Source organism: Perissodus microlepis, chromosome 19, assembly GCF_051167445.1.
Source record: "Perissodus microlepis isolate ML-2025 ecotype Zambia chromosome 19, ASM5116744v1, whole genome shotgun sequence".
NCBI lineage: Eukaryota > Metazoa > Chordata > Actinopteri > Cichliformes > Cichlidae > Perissodus > Perissodus microlepis.
Window position 1 is genome coordinate 15,610,639 of NC_140479.1, and position 27,560 is coordinate 15,638,198.

The 27,560-nt window shown below is 39.6% G+C and overlaps 2 protein-coding genes across 2 annotated transcripts; both read left to right on the forward strand.

Annotated features, from left to right (window-relative positions):
- The first annotated feature begins 19 nt into the window (after positions 1–19).
- fbln5 (fibulin 5) lies at positions 20–12,323 on the forward strand. Its single transcript, XM_084914336.1, has 11 exons — positions 20–486; positions 670–724; positions 942–990; positions 1,185–1,463; positions 6,740–6,862; positions 7,478–7,594; positions 7,697–7,813; positions 8,205–8,327; positions 8,539–8,665; positions 8,787–8,982; positions 11,018–12,323. The coding sequence occupies exons 1-11, from the start codon at positions 443–445 to the stop codon at positions 11,177–11,179; spliced, it is 1,392 nt and encodes a 463-aa protein (XP_084770462.1). The 5' UTR covers positions 20–442; the 3' UTR covers positions 11,180–12,323.
- Positions 12,324–12,607: 284 nt separating this feature from the next.
- tc2n (tandem C2 domains, nuclear) lies at positions 12,608–25,433 on the forward strand. Its single transcript, XM_084914337.1, has 12 exons — positions 12,608–12,831; positions 13,758–13,832; positions 13,920–14,081; positions 14,918–15,088; positions 15,492–15,571; positions 17,856–17,913; positions 18,493–18,593; positions 19,128–19,244; positions 19,341–19,532; positions 22,910–23,024; positions 23,130–23,326; positions 23,483–25,433. Exons 2-12 carry the CDS (start codon positions 13,766–13,768, stop codon positions 23,591–23,593), a joined length of 1,371 nt encoding a protein of 456 aa, XP_084770463.1. The 5' UTR covers positions 12,608–12,831; positions 13,758–13,765; the 3' UTR covers positions 23,594–25,433.
- Positions 25,434–27,560: the final 2,127 nt, after the last annotated feature.

The window sequence follows — 27,560 nt, forward strand, 5'->3', positions numbered from 1 at the left end:
ACTGTGTGTGTGTAAGCTTTATGCTTTTCTGCCTCCTAACCGCCCAGGAGAAGCCGCTTGTCGGAGTGAGCGCGCCGCTGTGGGGCCGCCGTCTCCGTGCGCTCTGACTGGAGGGGGCTGGCTCTCCTGATTGAATCCAGCTGTTGGGAAAGTGCTCGGAGGGGGCCCGTTAATTTGCATTGCTAAATAATCTGTAGCGCCGACAGAGCGGGGAAGAAGCAGAACAGTCCATTTTGAAAAAGCATTCTTCCAACACTTGGTCAATGTACTGGAGCTTCAGCTCGACCAGGCAGCGGTTAATGAAAACCTGGTGTCGGCTTTCGCGTAAAGGCGCATAGTTGGGGGTGGTGGTGAGAGTCCTGCTGAGTAGTGGCGAGGGGATTCAAATTTACGGGTCGTTTCAAATCTTTCCTTTGAGAGAACTCAGTTGGAGTCGTAAACCATGCATTCAGAGGGACGTGGCTTCAGGTTTTGCTCTCCTTCAAGGTCAGTAGTCTCCACTTTATTTTCTCCGCAGGCATCTTTTGCATAACGGACTTTTTTTTTTTATTTTTTTACTTACGTTGCATGTTTGAATGAATATGTGACAAATGCCTGTATCAAGTTCCTGTTTTCTTCTGCGAACTCCTTCCGAAAAGGGCCTAAAAACGTAAAATTTCCTCTTTGCAGGATGCTGACAGCTCTGGTATTTATTCTGCTTTGTGTCCAGCCTGGGCGCGGACAGGTAAGACACCTTCATCCATTTAGTCTAAGGCTGTGATCACTTAACTAAAAATTTGCTCTGAAACTTACCAAAACCAATAAAGATGCAAATGCGTCTTTGATGCAAGCTAATATATTTATGCATTATAACATATATTCTTCTCATACTAGTTTGACATCTCAGCAAATGAATGCGTTAAAAAACATGCTCAAACCGCATTTTGATCACTTCTCTTCAGACCTGCACAGAAGGTTTCGCATATGAACGCAGAACAAGACAGTGTATAGGTGAGTGGCATCACTTCTGTGGCTTTTTTTTGCATCGAAAAGTTACATTTATAGAACAAAGAGACGTGTCTGGAATGCAAACACAGTGTGCGCAAGAAAATCAAATCCCAAAGCACCGGGATGGGTTGTAGCACAGATTCACACATGCTCCGGATGCAAGAATGTCCTTATCAGTGCACGGCTCTGTATTCCAGATGTGGATGAGTGCCGTACCATGCCAGATGCTTGCCGAGGAGACATGCGCTGTGTGAACCAGAACGGAGGTTACCTATGCATCCCGAGGAACTTGTACAACCAGCCTTACAGACCGGATCCCATAGTGCCTGAGCCGGTTTACCCGGACCCTTCAGCTGGATTTCCAGACTCTTTCGTCCCATCTCCCCCAAGATCTGTGGAGCCCAGCTACCCAAGAGTGATCAGCACTGCGCAATGTATCCTGGGATATACTCTTGCAGAGGATGGCACCTGTAACGGTTAGTAGGATTCTGCAGTTTGTTCTCACTGGTCTAAGATATTTACTACCACAAGTAGAATATAGTAATGTGTAAACTTTTTGAGCTACCCCTGATTTCTTTATATTTTGAGAAGAAAATGAGAAATAATTGCAATAATTTATTAAAACAGAAATAAAGGCACAAATACAGTTTGTACAATTTGAATAAGCTTGAAAGTCAATATTTAAAATGAAACCTTTATTCTTTATACAGTGTGAAGTCTCTTAGGCCAGATTTCTTGTTATTTCTGTAAGTACTCTTCAGGAATAGTTCTCCAGGCTTCTTGAAGGACATTCAAAGCTCTTCTTTGGATGTTGGCTGCCTTTTGTTCTGTTCTCAGTCCAGATGATCCCACACTGCTTCAGTAACTTTGAGGTCTGGACTCTAGGGAGGCCAATTTATGACTGATAGTATTGTGCGTTCGTCTGTCCAGATATGCCTTTCCTGCATTGGCAGTGTGTTTGGGATCATTGTCATGCTGAAAAATGAATTTATAGTCAACCCTATGCTTTCCAGATGGTATTTTATGTTGGATTTAATTCTGATGGTGCTTTTCAGTTTTCATAATTCCATCAACTTTGATGAGATCTCCAACACCACTGGTTGAAACAAAGCCCCAAACCATGACAGAGCCTCCACCGTGTTTTACAGATGGCTCACAGGTCACTGTTGTACCTTTCTCCCCAACTCCCTCAAAATTTTCCCTCAAGTTGTTGTCAGTTTTAGGGGGGGAAATTGGATTCATCACTCCATAAGACCTGTTCCCATTGATTTTCAGTCCAGTTCCTATGTAATTTGACATGCCTCCATCTTTTCTCCCTGCTTCCCTGCTTCCCTTCTTTAAGATGAGCTTCTTGAGATCCCCCCCCCCCCTGTTTCTTAATGACATGACATTCAAATACTGTCCTCCATTTGTGCAGTTAGCTACATTTTTTTTAAAGGAAAGACTGCACACCATGCTGAGGTGTGACAAGTTTTCAACTAATAGCTGCTAGTAGTTAATAGTGCAAAAGTACTTCTTTATGTCTGTCAAACTGCCTTATCTTTGAAATTTCTAGAATTCAACTAAAGAAGTTTGAACAAATTATGTGTTTTTGTGAGACAGGCTGCTGTTAACAAAGTGCCTGCTCAGTTGTCTATGATCTGTAGACAAAACACTGGTTTATCCCTTGAGTTAGGTGCCTTTTTTATCTTTGAATAATTGTTTAAATGATTACACAGGTCCATGTTGCCTAACAAACAAACACAAAAAACATTCCTCTGAAAATGTTCATGTGAAAAAGCAGCCAATGACCTTCTGAAAGACTGGAGAACTGTTGCTCAAGAACCCTTAAAAAAGGCAAGAAAGTCTGGCCCTTTGGAAGCAAAGTATAAGGGAATGAGAGCCAGCTCAAGACTTTTGCAAAGTATTGTAACTCAACATTGTACTTTAATACAGCACTGGAATAAATGTACTGCAAGTTTTTCAGTCTGATTTCATTCCCCAGTTGTTCTATGCGGGGCTGGTCACCTGCTTGAAGCCAGGATTATACTTAGTTTTTCTTATTATACAACCTTTTTTGTCCATTTGGAGGAAGCCAGTGCAGTCACTACTCTATTTAGAAATGATCTGGTAATTGCTAATGGGTTAAATCCTGATAATCATAAGGTATGTGGTTGTCTGCGCAAATCATCATGTAAAACCTCTGATGACAAAATTAGCATCCATTAAAAATTGATGTCACTTGGACGCTTGCATATTTGCGCATGCAGAAAGTATTAACTTTGGGCTCAGGAGAACTCCCGTAGCTGCGGTTCAGTCATATGAGACTGACTCATAAAAAATTCTGCTGAAAACGTCACAATTCTTCCGTTCAAGCCAATTTCAAAAATGAAGTAAACATTGTTCGAGCCAAGTCTTTTGTTCGTGTTCATCAGAAGTCCCCGAAAGTTCAAAGTTGCTTATTGTTTTCAGTCGTTTGCTTACATCAGTCTGACAAAGCGCTTGTTTGATTGTTCACGGTGGGTCAACATTTGCACCCATTCATCACAGTGAGGGAATGTAACCACAAGCAGGGTTTAGATCCCAGCCTTTCTATTAAAAAGAAAAACACTGAAATTCAACAACTCTATTTGGGGACTGAAGATGTAATTATTCATAAATTTCCATTAAAATGTGTGGTCATCTTGTAACCTCTCTTGTTAATTACCTTCCCCTTTAAGAGAACCCCCTAACTGACATAGGAATGTCAAATTTGATTTTCTGGAGTATTTTTCTTAACACAATCGCAGCTTTTCCCTTTGCTGCCACTCTAATGCATCTTTAAAGTTACTTCAGGCAAGTTATGAAGTCAAATTTCAAACAGGATCCCTGTGGATTAGCTGATCAGAAATCACCTGGCAAATTTCATCACAGGGCGTGAAGTTACTGCACATCTGCAAGTTGCTTTGCAACCCATCTCTGCCAAAGCTCATTTTTATACTGTCTCACTGCTTGCAGGAGATATAAGGGTGGAAGGTGTCTATCCGCGGCTGCAGCTGTTTCTGGTCTTGAGGCTCTTAACTGGATTTCAGCAGTGGCTGAAACATTTGAATGTTTTGCAGAATGTAGTCTTGACATCTGCCACCTGCTGCGGTTTATCAGATATTAGAGTCAAGCTATGAACGAGGTAACATGAGTGGAAAAAGATAAAGAATAGGAATTCAGTGTGGTTAAAATCCAGAGAAATACATGAATCCATCGCATCACAGGGACAGATGTTTTTTAGTGTTTTGTGCCGCAGCCTGTCTGCTGTCACCCCTCCGACCCAGAGGCCCATTTAACTTTTCAAAGCGAATAAATGTCATCTTTTTTAATTGAGCTGTTTGAATTTCACAACTTCAAGAGTTCCCAGCTGTTAGATAAACACTTCACAAACTTTCCTTGGCGGGTCTAGCAGGGACAAGCTGTTAAAAAATGGGTTCCTTAAGGTCCATTTGGGGTGTTTTCCTGTCATTTTGGATAAATTAGCCATGACTATGCTGGGAGGAGGAAAATGTACATATGTGGTACAGTTTTCCCCCTCCAAAGAGAGCTCTAGAAGTTTGCTCATGGACAAATATGGACTTTTTTCCCCCTCTTTGTAGGGGAGAAGGTCCGTGAGGGAATCAGTTCGCAACATTGTTTGGGTAAACTACACCATGTGAGTGCCAAAAATGAGGTCATATGCTGCCAAATTTGTGCCTAGGCCAGGGCAAGAGAACAGGCATGCCTCTGTGGAGGCAACGACTCAGCACACCCCTGAAGGCTGGCACACTGTGTGTGCAGTGATGTAATTAGTTGCTGATTGATGCTGCTGTGGGGCAGAAAATACACAGACTGCAACTTCCCGTCTGAACCTGCAACAATTGCGGTTTTGTTTCTGAGTTAATGGCATGTCAGTGTTTCAAATGGAACCAGTCTGGGGGGACAATAGAAATGATAAGCTTCATCCTGAAGGTGTTGAATAAGGTTGAGCTTTCACTCTATTTAATCACACTATCTCTAATAAATGGACCGTAATAAAAGTGCTTACAGTTTACTTTCTAGACAAACACACAATAATTAGGATAGATGAGGATAGATCAAATTAACATTATAAAAATGACACCTGCTAAAAATCTGTACAAAACTGTCACTGCTTAAGCACACTTTTTATTCTCTACTAAGTAAAAAAAAAAAAAAAAAGAAACCATTAAAGTTCAGATGCTGTGCTTTTCATCCCACTAGAGACTGTAATATTCATTTCAGCTCATAACTCAGTTTTAGGGATTTTCAGGTTTTTACTGGAGTCCAGGGGTTTACATGCTCCGTTGTGCCTTGAGAAAAGTATCCAGCCTTATGGACTTTCGAAACCAGTGGGTCAACTCAAAAATGCACAACAGCTCATCTTTTAACAGAGCATTTTTCTGGTAGTGAAGCTATAAACTCTTATCCTTTATAATCTTTTCATTGGAATCTTGATAAAGAAAAGCAAGCTGGTTTTGTGTCACTTACTGTTATTTTGAATCAGTTTGTGCAGCCATATGTGGTCAAGATCTTTTTGCACAGGAGTTTGGTTTTTTTTTGCATCTACATCTGACCCTGTCATGTCTTCTCTGAAGCTGATCAGGACTGTCAGCAACCCCAAAAACTCGTGGGCAGCTCATAAAACAGCCTATATAAGGAGGTGAATTGAAACGCTCCTGCGGCTTGTGTGTGTATATGTTGGAGATCTGCAGTAAGGTCTACACATGGGGTGCAGATGAGGGGCATTCAGGGAGATTTTCACTGGAAACTGTAAGCAGGTGCCGTGGCTGTGTAGCTTTTGGCCGGTGGCCTAATGCACCGGGTCTCCTCCACCCTCGTGAAGGGCCAGTGGTCCCAGCTGGCATAAAGGGCAACGGTCCCACAGACAGACGTTATCGCTTATCATAGCTGCCTGTTCAAACAAAAAAACAGGCTCCCACCTACTTCCCCCCACCGGTTTTCTAGAGATCGGTGACTTCATTGTCTGAGAACCATAAACAGAAGTTGGAATTTGCGATTTGTCGTATCCTCATAAGGGCATTATGATTTAGTGTGTGAGCTGCTCCAGGGGCGTTGATGGAATTCAGATTGTAATCTGAGAAATCTGCAAATCTGTGTAGAAACGATCATAAGCGCTGAAATGATAACTGTTTGGTTAAGAGTTTGGGTTTTTTTAAGCACAGGGCGATGAAACTCTGAGTGTTGGATAAACTGATTTTCAAACAGAAGATTGCTGGTGCAATCTCCAAGCCAGCAGGAAAAATTTCACTAGCTGATGTGCTTTCGAGCAAGGCACATGAGCATCAAATCCTGCATTGGAGTTAGTCAATAAAAGGTGAGGTGAAGGCTAAACCTAAATGTTTGGAATCAAATCTACTGACGTCCGAGAAGTGCAAAAAGCATAACTCCCACATGGAAATCAATATTATCAGTGTGCTTTTATCTCATCTGTTTACTTTGATGTCATTTTAAAAATATCCATGCCTCACTTTATGAAATACTTTAGATGATACGTGATACTCTTCTCCTAACTCTCAACAAACTTTGAAAGTGTCTCTCTGGGTGTTACTTTTGTGTCGATTTGAAGGGCTAGCTGCCAAATGTAACAGAAAAACATGTTTTTTGGGTTAATGTGCTAAACTGTTTTTGTTTTATGTCGCTTCTGCCTCTTTAACCGTCCTTTTTAATTTTGTTGAATTTTGTTCATTTTTTCTCCTCTTTTTTTTCCCCCTTTTTTTTAAAATTGCAGACATTGATGAATGCGAGACAAACTCTCACCACTGTAACCCCACCCAGGTCTGTATCAACACAGCAGGTGGCTACACATGCTCCTGCACTGAAGGTTACTGGCTCCTTGGTGGACAGTGTCAGGGTGAGCCAGTTTTTCCCTGAAACTTCTTTAAACATTAGCATATATTAACAATACACTTTACCCAATGGAATTCACATTGCATCACTGCAAATACTCTACAAAGTGAACTCAGAGTCGGTTTATTATCGTTCAGCCATCGCTCAATTTTGCCATTACTTTGTGCAAATTATCAAATGAAAGGAAGCTAGGAAAACAAGCACCGAGCATTTTAATTCAATATTTTCTGGTATTACCAAGTGATGCAAAAGCTTTGATTTTCTTCTTCAAGCACTAATAAATGCAAATGTAGTCTTGGACATGCAAAACCAGCAATCTATTATATCTTAGTACTAACACTGTAAAAAGCATAGATCAGAGATTATGTCAATTTTTATGATCACTGTTGGATAATACAGTAAAGTCCCTGCATGTACTTGTCCTCATTTAGAAAAGAAGAACAGCGCCCTCTTCATGCTTTGTGGTGCAATGCAGCCCAGCAGAGTCTGTTCAAATCAAAACACTAATCGTATATTTACTTACAGTAAACTTGCCTACAGCACAATATGTGTTATGGTCAGTGACTACCTTCTACTTTTTTCAAAATTTTCTTCTTTTTTTTTTCTTTTTTGGTACCAGATATTGATGAATGTCGCTATGGTTACTGCCAGCAGCTGTGTGCCAACGTGCCCGGCTCATATTCTTGTTCCTGTAATCCTGGCTTCATCCTCAATCCAGACAGCCGGACCTGTCAAGGTAAACACATTCACAAGCACCGGGCCTCGGCTTTACAACAGGAAAAGAAACACTTGTATATCGTGTACCAGTGTTGTCAGCTTCCAGCTTCTGTTGTTCCAGATGTGGATGAGTGTGCAGATGAACCTTGTAGTCATGGCTGCTTGAATACCTACGGGTCCTACATGTGCAACTGTGACGAAGGATTTGAGCTGGCATCTGATGGTACTACTTGCATCGGTGAGGAAGATTTTATTCTTTTGATATATCAATATTAATCTATCTTTGAAGCAGTGTGAATGATTGAGTCGGTAAAGAACCAGAAACTGAGATGCATTTTTGTAAAAAGGAGCAAAAAGTCATATGACAGAGGTGAATTGAATAGAATAAAAATGTTTGCTTTGGCAGCAGGATCACAGAGAGCAGGTCTGCTGTATGAGACTGGTTCCAGTTTATCACAGGCTAGGTCGACACAGTTTAGAAAGAGCAAGCTGCATGACTGAGACCGTACAAAACATGCAGACTTCACTCAGACATATTGAGGTGGGCTTGGTTGAGCTTGAACACTGAACACTGTTGGTGCTGATGTCCTTTTCTGATAGGTGTTAATTCTGTTTCTTGCTTCGTGCAGACTTGGATGAGTGCAGTTTCTCTGAGTTTCTGTGTCAGTACAGATGTGTCAACATCCCCGGTTCTTACTCCTGCATCTGTCCACCTGGATATTATATATATGAGGACGGCAGGAGCTGTGAGGGTAAGAGGATGAGGAACTCTCACACAGATACATCATTTCCTAACTGAATGCATTAGTTTATGTGATAAAGTTATTATTGTTAAATACTTCTCTTGACTCAGGACACATGCATCTATTTTTCTTTAATATCAACATTGTTAAGCTTCTTCTTCTTCTCTCCTGATGATGATGTTTAAACTGACTTTGATTGTTGTGTGTTTGATTCTTAAAGATATCAATGAATGTGACACTGGTAACAACACCTGTACAACAGCACAAGTGTGTTTCAATTTCCAGGGAAGCTATACATGCCTGAATCCTTTACAGTGCAACCCTCCTTACGTCGAAGTTAGTGACAAGTGAGTTTTACTGCTTTGCTTTCTCTAGACGCCTTTTAACACCAAATTATAAACTGTTTCACTGCTTATTTGTTTAAAATATCCTCTAAAGCTTAAAGTGACCGTGTCTCCTCCTTGGCAGTCAGTGTATGTGTTCAGCTGAGAACCCTGCCTGCAGGGATAAGCCCTTCACCATTTTGTACCGACACATGGACATGTCGTCGGGGCGCAGTGTGCCTGCAGATATCTTCCAGATGCAGGCCACCACGCGCTATCCAGGTGCCTTCTACATCTTCCAGATAAAGTCGGGCAACGATGGGCGAGAGTTTTACATGAGGGTACGTTTTTCAGAGACCCATCAACAGAAGATATGGCAGATGGAAGACTTTAATGCACTACATTAATGCAAAGTAACACAATAAATGAAAGTGGGCCCCCACTCCTACAGAAACTCAAACTCTATTGATGGGGAAATTCAAGGAAACTGCAGAACTAGGCAGGAAAGGAAATGACAGTAGTGTTTGGTTGTTAAAGAATGCAGTCCAGAAACTCCACAGCTGTGACTGTTTAGTTACCAAAGATGTTTCCAAAATCAGTCTTGGACTGGTCCTAGATGATGATAATTCACCAGCTTAATAGTGAGAAAAACATATTAGAATCACTGCAAAGAAGATACCATGCGACGCAAAAAAATCTCCTTTTTATTGTATTGCATTTATCTTAAAGGTTAAGTAATGCAATGCTTGACATTTATCTAAAAAGATGAATGAATACAAATTTATTCATAATGAAATACTGAAAACAACTGAAAGAATTATGTAAGCGCATTACAAAAACTTTTATCTAAAAGATACATTTAATGTAATCCATCTTATTGATTCAGTAATATGATATAATGTAACAAACTCCCATAGGCGTTTGATCTGAGATTTAAGTAAGACCACCTGGAGCACCTTTCCTTGTAATGCTTTTTTATTTCCATCTAGTATTGGCACTTATCTAAGTGAATAGTATCAGCACTTCCTCGTATCATTACACAGTGAGATGATCAGGATTTGTTCACCCACAGCACGGAGTGACATGTAACCAAAAATACAACAAATAATTACACAAAGTTTTTGATCTTCATTCTAATACAAACCATATTCCCTCCCAAAATTGTGACAATGCGTAAAATGTAAATTAAAACAGAATGCAATGATCTGAAAATCCAATAAGCCCATATTTTAGTCATAACAGAACATTCAAAACATGACATTTTAAATTGAGACCTTTTGCTATTTCGAAAAAAAAAAAAAAAAAGAGTTCATTTTGACTGTGGTGGCAGTAACATGTGTCAAAAAGTTGGGATGGGGGTAACAAAAGGCTGTAAAAGGAGGTGGTGCTAAAAAGAAACAGCTCGAGGAACAATTTGCGACTAATGAGGTTAATTGGGAACAAGTTAGCTGATGTTCTTTTTATACCCAGAAGTAAATGGACAGAGGTTGACCAATCTGTAAAAAAGTACATGTGACTTACTGGCTGAAAACACTAGAGTATCATGAAACCAAAAATATGAGGACTTCTGAGCAGTCCAACATCCTCCATGAGACAAGAATGGGACAACATTCCTCTCAAAAGTCCAACAGCTGGTCTTCTCGGTTCCCAGATGTTTACAGACTGTTGATAAAAGAAGGGGGGCTGCTACACAGTGGTAAACATAGCACTGTCCTTTTCTGAGATGTCTTGGTGTCATCAAATTTAAAATGAGCTCATAAGTGATACATTTTCTCAGTTTAAGCATTTGACATGGTTTCTATGTAGTTTTATGAGTAAAATGTGGGTTTATGAGATTCTCGAATCATTGCATTCTGTTTTTATTTACAGTTTGCACAGGACTGATTTGACGTTTTAAAATAAGGACTCGAGTTTGTGCTCAGAGACAGAAAGAAATAGATGGTAGTTTTGATCCTGGGCTAAAGTTAGGGTTAGATCTTTTTTTTGTAGCTGTGATTATGATCAAATTCTGGATACACGTCAAAGAAATATCAGGTGTTTAGATAACAGTGGCTACGGAATACCGTTTATTTTGAATAAATTATAAATATATATATGTGTACCACAGGTTTAATGAGTTGTAAGAACCTGACAATGCAGAGTGCACCCAGCAGATGGCACAGTAATTGTGTGTAATGTATCTGAGAAGCTGATTTTGCTCTAGAGATGGATCAGAAACTGCTAAGTTGGCTTTCTAAACAAATGTGCTCTTGTTTTATTTACTGGAAGTTGTATAACCAGGCACTGAGCCACGTGTTTCTTCCGCTGTGTGCAGTAGTGTTTCCTGTAATTCATTCCTCACATTCCCCTTTTGTCTCTGTCCTCTTTCTCTTAAAGCAAACCAGTAATGTGAGCGCCACGCTCGTCTTATCGCGGCCAATCAAGGGGCCGAAGAAGGTGGTGCTGGACCTGGAGATGGTCACGGTCAACAATGTCATCAACTTCAGAGGCAGCTCCATCATCCGTCTGACAATATTTGTATCAGAGCATCCGTTTTGAGGGTCCCAAATGAACTTCATTGCCACAAAAGAAAGTCAAGCATGAAGCAGCTGTTTTCACTTGCAGCTGATGTAATAGTTTTCTTGTTGTCCCCCCCCCCCTCATTATGTCACCTTCGGTAGAGACACAACAGGACTCCGCTGAGAACAGCTGACGGGAAGACTTTCCCGTGCTGGAATCTCCACCCTTGTTTAATAGACACTGAGCTTTTACGACTGCGATATTGACTTTCAACACACAAACCCACGCACACACAGACATGCAGGGATATTTATGGTGTACAATTTCCGACATCCTCCATTCATAGGATGACCTGACAACAGCAACATCACAGAGAATCGGTGTATATACACACGAGCTTGTCCATTTGTCTGTGAATCTTCATCCCTTCACATAAGCTGTGAGTTTTATGTTGTCATTTCCTCTCAAGTGGCATCTGATCTTAGCTGACAAGAGGAGAGCCAGTTATCCGAAGCAGAAGTGTAAATGTGCATTTTACAGAGGCAGTATTTGAAATGATGTAACAACAAGTCATTAACTGAATTATTGATCACAGTTTCTTTTTGACCAATAAACTTCTTCACCACACAAACAGCTGTCCCTGGCATGAGGCGGCTCCCAGACTAATGCATCACCTGGTTTTGTGGATACTCTGGGGAATTCGGATGGGGATTGTTTTTGGCACTATAACAAAATGTGGGATTATATCAATGCATTTTAGGGGTCACTTTAGCAAAAACTCCTGAAACAACAGCTAATTTATGGATTATAATGTGGGACTGTGATACATTTTGAATTACTGGATTTACACATATATACAAAACTGTCAGTTTGGGATAAGTATGGGTTTATAGCAGCACTTATTTGGGTATCAGAATTTGTGAAAAGGGCATATAATAAACCATTGGGTGCTATACCATGTGAGGGTTACTTAATATGGATGTTATAGCAACACTTGTTTTGAATATGGGGAACCACATTTTTAACACCTCTTGTACATTTTTTTCAGGATCTAAACTGTTAATAGATTTGAGGGGTGACTGAGAAAATTTGCGTGATTTGGGCACACATGACAGTTTTTAGGTATATAAAGAAAAAAAATTATATATTTACATATGAGCAAATGTTTTGCAATCAGCGAATTCAGTCTACATTAATTAATCGGTGGGTAATATGTCAAGTATAGGCGACTTAGAAGGAAAACAGTTGCCTGAGAAAGTTATGTGTTTTCTTTCAATTTCTTATTTGCGTCATTGTTATCTCAGCAAGGAGCTGTAAATCTGTCAGTAAGCGCCAATCCCGGGAGATGGCCAAGTTTCTGCTGGGATGATGCACACAATGCAAACATATCGACCGAGGATGAAAAGAAACAAATGACAGTGAGCACACAGCGATAAGTGATAAACAAAAAGGTTATAATAGAAAGCGCTGTGATCACAGCTGTTCGGGGAAGGAAGCGCGCGCCACTGTCAGTCCGGGAATGACAGAGGAGAGAAGCGTGGGCGGGAGTAAGAGAGGGAGGGAGGCAGACCTGTAACGAAAGTCAGCCTTAAACCTGAGCTCGGTGGCATTTCTCTCCCGCCTGCCGGTGAGTGTGAACCTCAGGCCTGGGTGGTCGAAGCGGATCCTCTTTAAATGAAAACAAGGCGTCGGTAAGTTTATTTTTTATAAACTTTTTTTTGTATCTGTGTTTTGTTTGGTAAGTTAAAGTGATGTTTGATGATGTGCTATTTTTAGCGTGCGCCATAGGGAAATTCCTCCATCCACTGGCAGCCCAACTGGTTTATTAAATAACTACTTATTAAGTTTTAAGCGGTGAGTTAATCAATAATCCCGGTTAATCAAAGCCCCCTGAAGAAAGTCATGGCAGTGAATGTAGTTGTTTGTTTCTGGGGACTGGAATAGTTGTAGAAGTGGTGTGGAGTGACTGAACTTTCTTATGTTTATGTGTCTTATGATTTTTTTTTTATGTGCTCCTAATTTGAGCATATAACAAATAACATATATTTTTTAATGTATCCGATTTATAAAGTGTGGTCACACCATAGCAACAGGTACTTATACCACATTTAAGCACACTGTCAAAAAATGACATGTTACCAAATTAAATTTGGGGGTGATATGAGGGGACCTTGAGATCTCAGATCATATCAAAGAGTGGAATTCAACAGATATAAAATAGCCTACCACACTGTGGCAACTGCAGAGCAGGTAAACAAGTTCAGCACATTTTGGGGACTTTCCTAAAATTTATTAGACTTGTGCAAGCGGACTATTTGTTTTAAAGGTGGTGACTGCGGCTCAGGAAGCAGAGCAGGTCATCCACTTATTGGAAGGTCACTGGTTTAATCCTGGGTACCTTGAGTCTGCATGCTTGCATGAATGTCAGAGTAACTCAATGACTGAGGCTTACAGATCAAAGTGCTTTGAGTGTTCAGTTAGATTAGAAGTAGCAAACCCAGGTCATTTTGGCATGTTCCATGAATAATTTTTGGCTTTTCATTGTTAGCCACCTTGTTACTGTTTACCATGCAATCTGCAACTTCCACTTACTATTTCAACATTTAAATATTTCCAGATTCAGCCATGGAGTGCATCAAAAACTGCTGCAAGAACTTCATGAAGAAGAACGAGCAGGAGCGGGAGACCCAAGGTAAGCTGCCGTCCTGCACAGATGTGTATCAGACTGGTTTTAACAGACCTACTTGTGTCTCACTGAATAATATCTTCTGTTTTAAAGTGATTGCACTGAAGATGCCCCCTAACACAGCAGCAGCCCCAGGACCAAATGTATCTGAAGATTACTTACTTTCCAAGATGCCCCCAGACGGCAGAGAGGTTCCCTTTGTTGTGCCGACCTATGTCCAACCAAGCTACCCTAAATTACAGGCTGAGCCACAGAGTACGTACTTGTATCAGTTAGTACATACATTAAGTTTTAAGGTGTGTATATGATTTAAAGAATCAAACAGTGATGATCCAAATTAGTTATAGCGTGTGAGAGGATAGTGATGACTTATAGGATGGGCTGGTAAATAATGATACTTCCAGTAATGAGACTGAACTGTTGGTTTCGGTTCTGCTTCATATCAATATTTAAATATGTGCAGTCTGCCTTAAGAGTTATCCTAAAAGCAAAACATATAAATTAACAGACAAATTATAAAATAAAAACTGCTGTTTGTACCTGTTTTATTTGACTGGCTGTACTAGAATGTGAGTTAACAAAAATGACTTTTGCTGGTGATTGTTTGCCAAATCTGGCTCATTTGGGCTGAATTCCTTCTAAATGAAGCTGATTTTCTGCTCAACTCAGCCCACGTCTACATTCAGATTCCAGGGAATATCACAACAAAACGTATGACTACACTGACTTGGAAGTTTACACCTGGGGTATGATCAACTAGTGCAGGATCCTACTGCCAAAAGTGGAAACATTCACTTTTAATTTTAATTCACTATTAAATTCAACAAGAAGCACCACAAGACAGATAAGTGAAAGTTACATAACATGCCTCAACCCAGGGTTAGTTTGACGCAAAGGCTACGGCAAACAAACAGAATCTAAGCTGCAGTAAATCTATCTCAGGGGTTATTAAGATATTATCGGCTCTCTTCAATGCACTGAAGTGAAGGCACTTTGTTTCTTGATGAATAGCTATTCATACTTGTTAGAGATGCAGAGAACAATAATGTGCTTGAAGCATGATAACAACCAGCTGTGCTGTTTGCTTGCAGGTTCAGCCCGGTGCACATATGCAGCAAGGAAGGCAGAGCTGGTCAGCACCACTCCCTTCATCTACTACCCCGAGTCCTTCTTCCATCAGGGTCACATGGCAGAGCACATCTCCCCCGGCTCGAGCCGCCGAGACACAATGAAGAAGAGAAGCTTTGGTCCACAAAGCCCAGGTACCAAATACCAGAAAAAGTGGTATTTTGTTTGTTTAATATGAAACACAACAGACTGAATACCTGTCCAAGGTGTACCCCATACCCACCTCTCGCCTAATGGCACTGGGACAGGCTCCAATTCCAACATGATCCTAAATTGGATAAGTGGAAGAAAACGGATGGATGAAAGGAATATGAAACAAGAATTTGGGCATGATTTAACTAAAATTGTAGTAAACATATTACATAATGACAAAATTGGACATAGACACATGTTTCATCTTAATACTGAGCAGTTTATTCAGTAGTTTACTGAGCTCTACCTGAACTCGTCAGCAGATTGCTGTAGAGTGAAGCATGAAAACCAGAATTATCTCAGGATTGAAACAGCTTCAAAACATCTTTTTATCTTTTTTCCCAGGTTGGAATATGAAGTTAGGTGGCCAGGAGCGACTGAGCAGCTCCATGTTTGATTTGTCCAACCCCCAGGGTCACATGCAGGTGAGACTGTCCTCTATCTAATCTGTATTCACACAGAATTCTCACCTTGTCTCAACCTAGACTAAATATAGTTTTTATAGTTTCCACTGTCCTCAGCAGCATAGTGGAGCATTGCAAACAAGGCTCAGAAGCTGGTATTTTGATTTAAGCAGCAAAGAGTGTAATGTGTACTGTGTAATGCAGCTACCTCTATATTTACCATACAGACATGAGATTGGTATGACTCCTGTCCCATAACATTGGTAGAAAAAAGAAGAGAGAATAAGTGTTCTGAGATTAGTTAAGCCAAGTAGTAGTTATCAACTGATCTGACATTAAAATAAAGATGAAATCTTCTTTAGAGGATGTTTACAGTCGCGTTTAGGTATGTAACTGTGTAATTTATTTAGGTAGTAGACCTCATTTAAAGCATTCAGTTACCTTCAGTCTCAACTAATAATCTATGGCTAAGATAAGCCTATAATTTTGTTTTAAAATTATGGCGATGAATTTGAAAGTCGTGATTCATTTTTGGGCTTATTCTTCCCCTTTAGTAGCTATGATAAAATCTACTTCTGTTTGCCACATGTGATTCAGCTCCAGCTTTTTTGACTGAACATACCTGTTGATTGCCTATGATAAAGTGGGCATTTATCAGTAATTCCAATTTAAAAAAGGACCAGGTTGGGTTGGATTTCTTTGTTCAATAAAGGATGTGGTGTGACGCACCTGTCATCAGCTCCTTGTTACTTTACATAAATAGTTGACTGTCTCTTACAATCAATCTAGTCACTCCCTAAACCTAAATAAACATTACAAAACCTCATTCAGAGCCCACGGTGTCAAAAATGTCAGGGCAGTTTCTTCCTGGGAACTAACACAGGTACATTTCTGTGCATTTCTTTTGGCTTGATGGCTCACTACGGCATCCATTGCATGCACAACTGCAGTTAAATTAGCATAGCTGTTTAGCTTAGCTGTTTAGTTTGACACCATCATGAGCTAACAAAAGTTTTATAGGCAGAAAATGCAAACCACCTTACTGGCAATAGATCTTACAGTAAACACAACAGCTTTGAAGAAACACTGATCTGAACAAGCGAAGTGTGAATGTGATTAATAAGCTGAGGATACTGCAGGGCAATCACAGGGGAGCTACACACCACATCATACTATGTTTTTTCTCCATTTTACTCTAAATGGCACCACAATTTATAAAATGAACAGCATTCTTTGTAAAAGAAAACTTAAACTAGTCCATAAACCGATGAGCAAAATATTTCATTCTTGGACCATAAAGTTTTTATAAACAGTGCTATGAAAAAGTGTTTACACCCTAAATCAAGGGATCAAGAAATCAGTTAAATAGCACCTGTTTGATAGAGTGAAGTAGGCACATTGATAACTCATCCAGGATGTCACAGAAGAACATGTAAAGCACTGCAAACCTCACTTGCCTCAGTTAAGGTCAGAGTTCATGATTTAATAATAAGAAAGAGACTGGGCCACAATGGCATCCATGGCAGATTTCCAAGGCGAAAACCACTGCTGACCTAAAAGAGCACAAAGGCTCATCTCATATTTGCCAAAAAACATCTCAATGATGGCTGAGACTTTTGGGAAAGTATTCTGTGGCCTAATGAGACAAAATATGAACTTTTTAGAAGGTTTGAGCCCCTTTATGTGTGGTGTAACGCAAACACAGCATTTTATAAAAAAGAACATCAAACAAGTCAAACATGGTGGCGGTAGTGTAAGGCTTTGCTGCTTCAGGACCTGACGACTTGCTAAATTTCACGTGGGTTATGTAATAGCACAATGATCTGAAAGCAAGTGCAGCAAGTCCACCTATGAATGTTAAAAAAAAAAAAAAAAAAAGACTGACCTTGTCAAAATCTCAACTAAAATCAGATTGAGATGCTTTGGCCTGACCTTAAATGGGCCGTTCACACTCAAAAACTCCTCCACTTTGGCCTCTTTAAAACAATTCAGGGAAGCAGAGCGAGCCAAAATTCCTACACAATGATGCGAATGACTCATTTTGAATTATGACAAACACTTGGTTGCAGTTCTTGGTGCAAGGGTGGAACAACCAGTTATTGTTTTAGAAGCAATTACATTTCCACACAGGGCCAGGTAGGTTTGGGTAGCTTTTTACCCCTAATAACTGAAATTGTATTCTTAAAATGTCTTTAATGATAAGTGTGACACATTTGCTAAGAGAAAAAGGGGGTGTGGGATCAAGAAGGGGGAAACTGCAGTATGTCTGGTCTCACACGTGTCGTCTGTTCTGTTTTCCTTGCAGCGATTTGAGTCCCTCAGCAGTGCATCCTCCAAGATGAGCTCCATGACAAGCAGCCTGGGTAAACATCATACAAACAAACCTTTTTGTTCTAGCAGTTTCCCAATGTAAAAAGAAAAAGAGACTTTCAACCTTAGTTCCTGATATATAATGTTTCTGGCTTTTTCATACAGTCAAGCAAATCATTTTTGGGACAAAGGCACAGTTTTTGAAATTAAACAATCAAGATGTGACTGAAGTGGAGACTTTTAAGGGGTTTAATCAAAATGTAGCATTTACTGTTTAGGAATTTTCAGGGTTCAAAGGTTCAAGGTTCAAAAGTAGCTGGAAAAACAACAAAAACAACAAATAATCCCAAATATAAGGATTGTTTTTAATATCACAGTTAAAATAATTGCTTGAAATTTAGAACTCATGGACATCACCAATTTCTGTGTTTCCTCCCTTGAGATGCTCCTCTCACCCTTTAGTGCAGCCATCTTGAGTTACTGTGTGTTTGTAAATCTTTCTGCCTTGAGTTTTGAGTTTAACAATTGAAAAGCATCATCTTTAAAATCTTTAAAACATCATATTATACAGTACATAAACTCGTATTTAAATGCTAACGCCACATCCTGCTGTCTGTTTCCAAATGTTGCAGAGTCTGTCACCTTGTCTGGGGATGAGCGCGAGTTGGGGAAGGTGTGTGTCCGGCTGAACTATCAGGAGGCTCTGGAGCAGGTGTGGATCACCCTGGTTCAGGTAAGGTTACATGCAGTATGGAGGAGGGGGATTCAGGGACAAAAAGCCCTATTGTGGTCACTGGTAGCATTTCTCAATGGACCCTCTGTTCGTCTAGAATACAGCGCTCCTTTAGCTCCTCTCAATGCTCTATTAACTCCAGCTCAGACACTCAGAAGGAAAAGTTCCTCTAAGGGAACTGAACTGTCCTGACTGACGTTTCAATAGTTCCAACATCGTCTAAGGAAGTGTTTGTTTATTCAGAAATCAAAACCCTACACTAAATAAACTTCTACTGCAGATATGTACTCTAACTCCACAAGGTGTACTCTTCTGCCAGCTTTGATTTGGGATTTGTTGTTGGTTCTGGTTTGTTTTTTATCCTAAGGTCACATTAGTGGCACTTGATCTTGCCACTGTTGTCTGGCCTGATGACTTTCTTAGAACTAAACCTGAACTGTTTTTTTTTTTCATCTTTTGTTCCAAGTAGAGCGCCGTGGATAAAACCTTTGTTGTTCTACACATAGACTGAACCACATCTTCTTTTTTTAACAGTGCTCAGACCTCAACCTTCATCCGGATGGAGGGGAGCAGCAAATGATTGGTTTCAAATCAATCATTACCACCCCCAAACCTATACAGTTCAAGAGCTCAGTTAGAGAGTACTGTCAGGTATTGATGCTGTTTATATTTATTAAGTATTTATAGGACCTTAAAGCGCTATTGCAGAACTGCCTAATCTCTACTTTAACCTTTCTTTGCTTTCAGGATGTGTCCTTCATGGAGACTTTTGTGTTTGCGCTGCATCTCCAGTTGTTGCGCTGCAGCGCCCTGGTGCTGCGACTGCAGACACACAACCCCAAAAAACGCACGGTGGCAGAGTGTGTCCTTTCCCTGCGACACCTCAGTTCTCAGGAGACAGAGCACTGGCTTGAACTCAACCCTCCGTCTAAATCTTCGGTAGGAGTTCACTACATTGTTCATTAGGTGGGCCTGTAGCACTGAAGCTTGGTTTACAGAGTCTGTTTGCTGTTTCCATGATGCTTTCCGTCACTGATGTGTTAAATAGTAATACAGTACAATGAAAGACGTATACAGAGAGAGTCAGTTGTTATTCTGTATCTATCTCTGCCAATCTTGTTGCTGTTTTAGGGCAATGTTGCATCAGTACTTTTCATGAATTCTGCAGCTGTTTTTACTTTTATGTTAGCTCTAAGTTTTAGATAAGATTGTAACTTATTTGAAAGCAAAGAATAAGAAAAGTGTTAACTACTATCTATGTAATTCGTACTTGGCCACAACTTTCCAACTCCTTTGGCCAAGAGCAAAAACTCTGTGTGGGAATTCCCTGGATTTTTACTACCTATTCTTCACCATTTCCTGTGTTGGCTGCTTTCCTTTGTCACTTCTTTTTAAAAGTATAGAAAATGCGGAGAAAGTGCTAAAGGTGCCTCGTAAAACTGTCCCCATGATGCATGGTAGCCCACTGACACACACTATCCTCTCGGCCCGAACAGAAAAATATTAATGCTGTTGCTGAATTTGTTGCATAATCACAGGAAAAACAGAAATGGAATTCATTTTTCAGGGAATAAGGAAACAGGCTTTAACAATAAGAGTAAAAAGCAGAAAGCATGTCCTGGAAATGTGAGACATGGAAAGTAGGTCAGACCTTAAACCACTTTACCAGTGCAGAGTGGTTTTGTTGATAAATGGATTTATGTCTGGCCAGTGATGGTAAAATACAAACTGTCGGTATAGTTGGAAAATCAGAGGATGACTCATCATTAGATTTCAGAGGGACAAATTGATTCACTCGGTTATTTTACCCATCTGCTGGACACAAAAGAGCAAAATTGTCCAAATCACTGTCATTCAGAGGGGGCTCTTAAGGCTGAAGACAGCTGAACCCAATGAAGAAAAAAAAGTAGAATTATTAAGTGGGAAAACTGGTTTGCAGCATGTTTAGGAGTTCTGAGAGGCCATAGTTAGGTCCATACGTTTTTGGACACTGAAATGTGCTTCGTAGTTTTGCCTCTGTACACCACTGCAGTGGATTTTATCTCAAACAATCAATATGTGATTGAACTGCAGATTTTTAGCTTCAGTTTAAGGGGTTTGGTAAAAGAATTGCATCAACTGTTTAGGAATTACAGCAATTTTTATATAGTCCCCTTCTGCCTACTGATAAACAATGGACTATTAAGGAGTTTCTTGGTGAGGTAAGGTCTGTCCCTTTATTTTTCTGCATACCAAAACCTGTCAGAGAGATAACAAGGACTTTAAGAGTGGGCAAGTCAACAAGAAGAAATAAACTGGCCAGCAAAATAACACCAAAGGGTCTGAAAGCCTGGTTGACCTCATATCTTTATTTAAGAAAAACACATCTTCACAACATCTAACAAAGCTAAGAACACACTCAACACACTGTAGGTTTTATCATTGTTGGGTGTTTATAGCAAGCTGCAAACTACTGGATACACTCAAGAACAGGAAGGTCAGAAAACACCTAATAGAGCCGGCAAAGATCTGGGGAAAAGTCTTAGGACAGAAGAAATTTCTTACCAAGATTAACTTTTCTTTAGCATTTCATGATTCAAAGCTCCCCTACCGCCCAGAATATCTGCCAAACATGGTGGAGGCAACATGGCATGGTGATGTATGAAACAGGGCTACTAGAGTTTATTGATGACGTGACTGCTTATAGAGGCAGGATGGTTACGGTTAGGATGAACTGTGAAGTGTACATGGCTGTGCTCTTTGATACAGTCAAATTCTGCAAAACTCATTGCACAGAACTTCATAGTACAAACAGATAATGACCTGACACATCCTGTAAAAGCACCCCAAGAAATGGGATGTTCTTCAATGGCCTAGTCAGTCCACTGACATCAGCCCAACATAGCAGTGTTTCCATTACTGAAGACAAAACTGAAGGCAGAAAGATCCACAAATAATCAGCAGCTAAAGATGGCTCCAGTAAAAGCCTGGTGGAGCATCTCTAAGAGGAAATGCAGCCTCTGGTTTCTAGATTTCAGGCACACATTAACTGCAAAGACTTCTCAACCAAGTATTTAAAACATCCCTTGTATTTCAGATTATTCAGCTTGTCCAGTTACTCTCGAGCCTGTGAAAAGTAAAATAAAAAGGCTGTAATTACAGACTAGTTACTGAAATAGTTTTGTTGAACCCCTAAAGTCAAAGCCCAAAATCTGCACTTCATCTTGACTATTGCACAGAAAACAAATGACCAAAAATACTTCACTGTCCCAAAATATCTCATTGTCAAAACTGTATTAATGTCTAAAAGTTGTTGAGAGTGTTGGTGATAATGTAAACATGCTGACATGTTCCCAGCTCATCATCTATAGACTATGAGTTTCGTCTTTTTAAAAGACTACCCTTCAGTCAACTTTGGTAGCACCAAACACAAAGTACAGCTGCTGCTGATGTGGTGTCACTTCAGGATTTTTGTAGGAGATGAAGCAAAATTGTACTTCACGTAGAAGAAATCAGGTCATTAGGGTTCATACTCCAGTACTACTCCAGACCATGAAGTAAGTTTTTTCCAGGCTGGCATTGAGACTGGACTTGCTCTGCAAAGATGCCTGTGAAGCATGATGAGATTCAGTGCGCTGGTGTGGCACTCAGTGTTGACAATATGGTGGAGACGGTAGTGAAGGGGAAAAAACCACAACACTGAGTAATGAAAGAAAAGTAACCGTGTCAATCTCTTCTTTGTTTTTAGCTGTTCAACAGGAACCTGTATGATGTCACTGCATCAGTTTTACAGCTGTTCTTTCTAACCAAACGCCTTACAGCGTTTGGTTAGAAAGAACAACTGTTGGTTACAGTGTTTAACTTGTTTTATTTATTTTGGATTATTAAATGACTCTACATAGCCTCCTTTGACAAACAGCCTTTATATTGTTTTAATTCTTTGAAATATGTCCTGTAACAAGAAAAATCAGTAAAAGCACCTTGTAGTCTAAAACTTTGTTGATAAGACCAAAAGCATACTCTATACAGTAACTGTAGCCACTTTACCATTATTAAAGCTCAATCTGTTGAAGCTTTCATGTTATGAGTGCAACTAAAACATGCCCTGACAACCTGCACTGACTACTTTAAAGGCAGAACAGTGGTTAAAGGTCCAAATGCGCAAGACTGGAGCTACTTTGGGTGTAATTTACTAGAAAGCAGCTAATGGATTTTTACTTAATTATAAGGTGCAGAAATGTGATGTTCTTATTAGAGGACAGTGGCTCGCAAGAGGTTTATTATTTCTTTCTAAATGTTAGTAAATGTAAAAGCTCATTGACACCATTCTCTTACAGGTGTGCCACTCTGAGTTGCATCTTACTACGTGCTTTCAGCCGGTGAATGGACGCATCCAGGTCCAGGTACTTGCTGCTCAAAACCTCCCAGTGTCCTCCTCACCGCTCACTCAAGGTACCTGTAAAATACACATCTGTATTTTTCAATATTTAACCACTAAGATAAGTAGCTTTGTAGCTTTAATGGTAACTTCTCTTCTCTTGCACCTGTCCTCTGAAGCTTTTTTTGTCAAAGTGGAGATGACCCAGTTGGAGCAGGTGACGAAGAAGAAGACCCGAGTGCTCAAGGCCTCGGGAGGTCAGTGTCAGTGGGCTGAGACATTTCACTTCCATCTGGCCACCTTAGACCACGCCTACTCACTCTCAGTGAAACTCTACAGTCGCAGCTCAGTCAGGAGGAAACAATATCTCGGACAGGTGAGTCCCTTGGTGTATTTTATTAGCCTATTCTTTCATTACTTCTAATATAATGAATACAATTTCATCTATTTTAGCCTAAAACTCAAAATCAAAATGTTTTTAAGTTATTTGCAACAAACTGAGGAGTTGCCTCCTTCTCTGCATCTGTGGCAGATTCAGCTGGGACTCAATAGCCCTATTCCAGAGGCTGTGGAGCAGTGGAAGGACACAATGGCTCATCCAGAGAAAGTGGTGGCAGCGTGGCACAGGCTGAGTTCTTCCTAAACCTCTTCTCCCAGCTACTGACATAGTGCTCTCGTGCTGCACATCTCGCTGTGCTTGCTTACTTTTCCAGTTGGCCAGCCACAGTCCTGTACGTTGACATAGTCAACTCTGATTGAACAGACTGTAAACTGCTGAACGTGCTCTCTGGGAAATTTCCGCAGAGACAGTGCACGTATTCAGTGATCAGTTATAAATAAGGGTTTCGAACAAAATGTAGATGGTCGAAAGGTTATTTTGTGTGTGTGTGTTTACTGTAGACTAAATGAAGGATATTTCTTAAAAACAGTAGAGCATTTGCTAAATTAACAATTCAATTGCTTAGCATTTAGCTGTACTGTACATAAGCTGTTTTCTGCAAGTTGCATGACGTGGAAGTATCACTGCTTTATGAGTCTGCTTCATTTAGCAAAGAAAGTTTACAAGCAGGAGAAAGGTGATAGGAAAACCATATTTACTTTAGTGGTTTCAGACTGTAAAGAAGATTCATCTAATAGTGTAAGGTTGGTGGTATTCTGTATTTTTAAAACCATAAAAAGTCTGCTATTCAGTCACTTATTAACTAAAGATCTTTTAAAATTCTTTTTAAAAAGCCAGAAATATTTAGTGTCATTTATATTTTTTAAAGCAAGCTGGCTAGCATGACCACAGCAGAATGAAATTTCATAGTCTTGGGCATAAAATGCAATACAAAATAATTATAAAACCTACAAAAATAGTATTTTTCTTCTGGTCCTGTGCAAAACTTTTGAGCCACTCATCATGTCTTTATATTTTGCTTCCATGAACTTACTTGTAATTTTAATAGGCTTTCAGACAGCCTTTCAAAGCTTTTCTTTGGACACTGGCTGCTTTTTATTCATTTTCAGTCAAGTTCTTGTACCTGACCAGTTTCAGAGGAGCTTTTTTATTTTATTAGGCTCTAACAATGACATATGAATAAATCAGGCATGAGAAAAGACACCTAACTTGAGGAATGAACAAGTGTTTCGTAGAAAAAACAATTTTAAGTTGTATCTCTCGGCACTTTACTAGCAGTAACAAAGTATGTAGAAAGATTTGGACCTGGACCTCAATGTTATTGAAGTAGTGTGGGGTCATCTTGACAGAGAACGGAACAAAACGCTGCCAACATCCAAAGAAGAGTTTTAAATGTCCTTTAAGAAACCTGGAGAAGTAATTCTGAAGACTAGTTAAAGAAATGACAAGAAAGCTTGCCTAAGCTGTATCAGGTTTTGGTTACATATAAAATACTTACTAGTAGGATTGTCTTGTTTCTTTCTCTTTTAAAAAAAAATATTTTTGGAGAAACAAAATATACTTCCTTTAAAATTCCCTAAATGTGAGCTAGAAGGTTTTCCCTTACCGTAATTGAACCTTACAGGGTGTCATGTTACTGGAGAAAACAGCGGCTTCTGTGTCAAACATTAGCTCTGTACTTCTGATTTTTTTTATATATTGAATGTAAATAAAAAGTGTTGAATGTAAAAGTTTAGTGTAATAAAAAGTTCATATTGTTTGAAAATATGAATTGTGTTGATTGAAAAAACAGGTTTAAATACAAGTGGCACATATAAAAAAAACAGACTGGATTACAGCATGTACTGCACATTACACTCGTTACACACACTCTGCAGTACTTATGAGACAAGTCAACAACCATAAACCACCGTGCTACTATTGTCACTTTTTATTGAAGAAGCCTATGATTGAGAGATTGTCAAAGCAAACAGCAAGATAGTTATTCACAGTGTCGTCCCGGACATCCTGTTTTTTCCCCCCCGATTTCACTGTTATTGGAAAGTAATTTAATGCCACTGCTGTATATGGCCAATTTTATCCTTATCTCTAGAGTGACTACAGAAAGGAACAATTGTCGTTAGTGGAAAAAGGACAACAATTTCCTGTGGCACTGAAATTTTACTCCAAGCAAACGTGCCCAAAAAGAAAGAAAAATAAACAAATATGTGAATTTCTTTGAATTATTTAATAGCAAGAAATGCTAATTTGCATATGAAATAATCAGTAGCATTTTTGGCATGTGAATTGGTGCCATTTATCATCCCAAAGGGAACTCCTTTCTCTGTTTCAGAAAGCATGAGCTTGTTCTGTGTAACCAGCTGTGGTCACGCAAACACACACCCACCGAACAAAGAGTCTGTGAACCGAAAAAACAGCGAGTGTTTGTGCTTAAGTGTGTGTGACCAGGACAACCGGGTGCACCACGTGGGCTGACCTGCGTCAGAGCGTCTCACATCCTGGCGTGCCAAAACACATTGTCATTTTATGGAAAATAATGTTTGATTTATGGTTAATGTTACACAGAAGGAAATTCAGACGGACATTTCTTATCTGTTAAATGGCTTAACGCTCAGCTTTTATCTTAGATAAATATGTTTGAGTCTGACTTAAGTAAGGTGCTTGTGTCTGAAAAAGCAGGATTTGCTGCTATTGTGTCTTCTGTGTGCTTAACAGATTCCTTTGGCTGCTTGCCATCCCGAGTCCACAGCACATTCCCATTTTCTCATGAATGCATGCTTAACTGTGCAGGTTTTCTCACCTGGGAGACAGCAGAGAGGTTATAGGCGTGTAGAAGCAAAGAGCAGAGCCCCTCTGAAATCCTGGTGCCTTTCATGAAGCTTTCCAGCAGCTGTAGCCAATCGGTGTCTGCTAGACTTCACTAACTGGGAGTCATTAAACTAAAGCTCTCCATTGTGTTTGTGCTCTTTAGATCATGTTAATTGAATTATGAGAATATGAGAATTTCATTCGATGTACAGGCTGTCCAAGAAATTTGTGCTCTAATTCTGGTCTTTTGTTAGTCTTTAAATTATCACTGAATAGCAGGTTATGTATAAAAGAGTGATCCTCCCCAAAAAAGCCTGAAAAGGCAGTAAAAGTTGTACCAGTTGGTCCAGAAGGTGACATGTAGGGGTCCAGGGGCATGCCCTACCTGGATATTTAGTGGAATCTGGAGGAACTTTGCTGTCTAAATTTTTAGGTTTATTTCCCAAAAATATTTGAATTTGAATTTATTTATTTAAAAGGGACAGTGCAGTTTAAGTAGTCCAAGTACAAAACATGAAACTGATGTAACACACATAAGTTTATAGCTATTGCTAATTTTCAACAATTGTCCCTTGTTGGGTTTACAATCAAAATAGGTACATTTTACAATAAAACATACATTTTCATAAAGCCAAATTACATCATAAATACAATTAATAGACAATAATTTAAAATAAAATTAAAATCATTAGTTAAAATGACTACATCTCTGATTTCCCTTTAACCAAACTTTAACCTTCAATGCAAAGGATCTGATGTCTGTAATCAATATGATTTCGGTTGGAAGTGTGTTCCCCAGATGGCAGGCCTTTATGGAAAAAGCTGACTGACCGAATGTAGATCTGTGATATAATATCTTGCAAGATATTATATATTATATATGTATATTATATATACAATTCGCATATTATATATACAATTAAAGAGTTAACTAGTCCACTGAATTTTTACAACACAATCTTAACATTCAGTCCTATTTGAAAATCAAGTCTCTGAGCTCTCTAGTTTTTCTCTTGCTGGTGCAGTTTTAACTTTGTTGGGCAGCTTTTTTTGTTTACTGCCATCAATAAAAATGATTTATTTGCTAGCAGATACACACAATATAATAAATGAAATCCACCTTGGTGTCAGCTGTTTGATGCATTTCTTACTGAAAGCATTTTTCAGGTGCCTTCATCCTCTGCTGGAGCAATCGATCACGTCCGTGCACCACCTGCACCATGCTGGGAAGTCTGGCTTTTGATTAAAGTCACTCATTGGATTTACACTTCTGTGTTAATATTGCCATGGGTGTCACGGTACTGGGTCACGGACCCAGTGCTTTGTGTTTATTGGTGAACTGATAGTTGTGTGGATGCCCTCAAGGGCATCCACACTATTGAGTTCCTGTTTCTCTTTATTC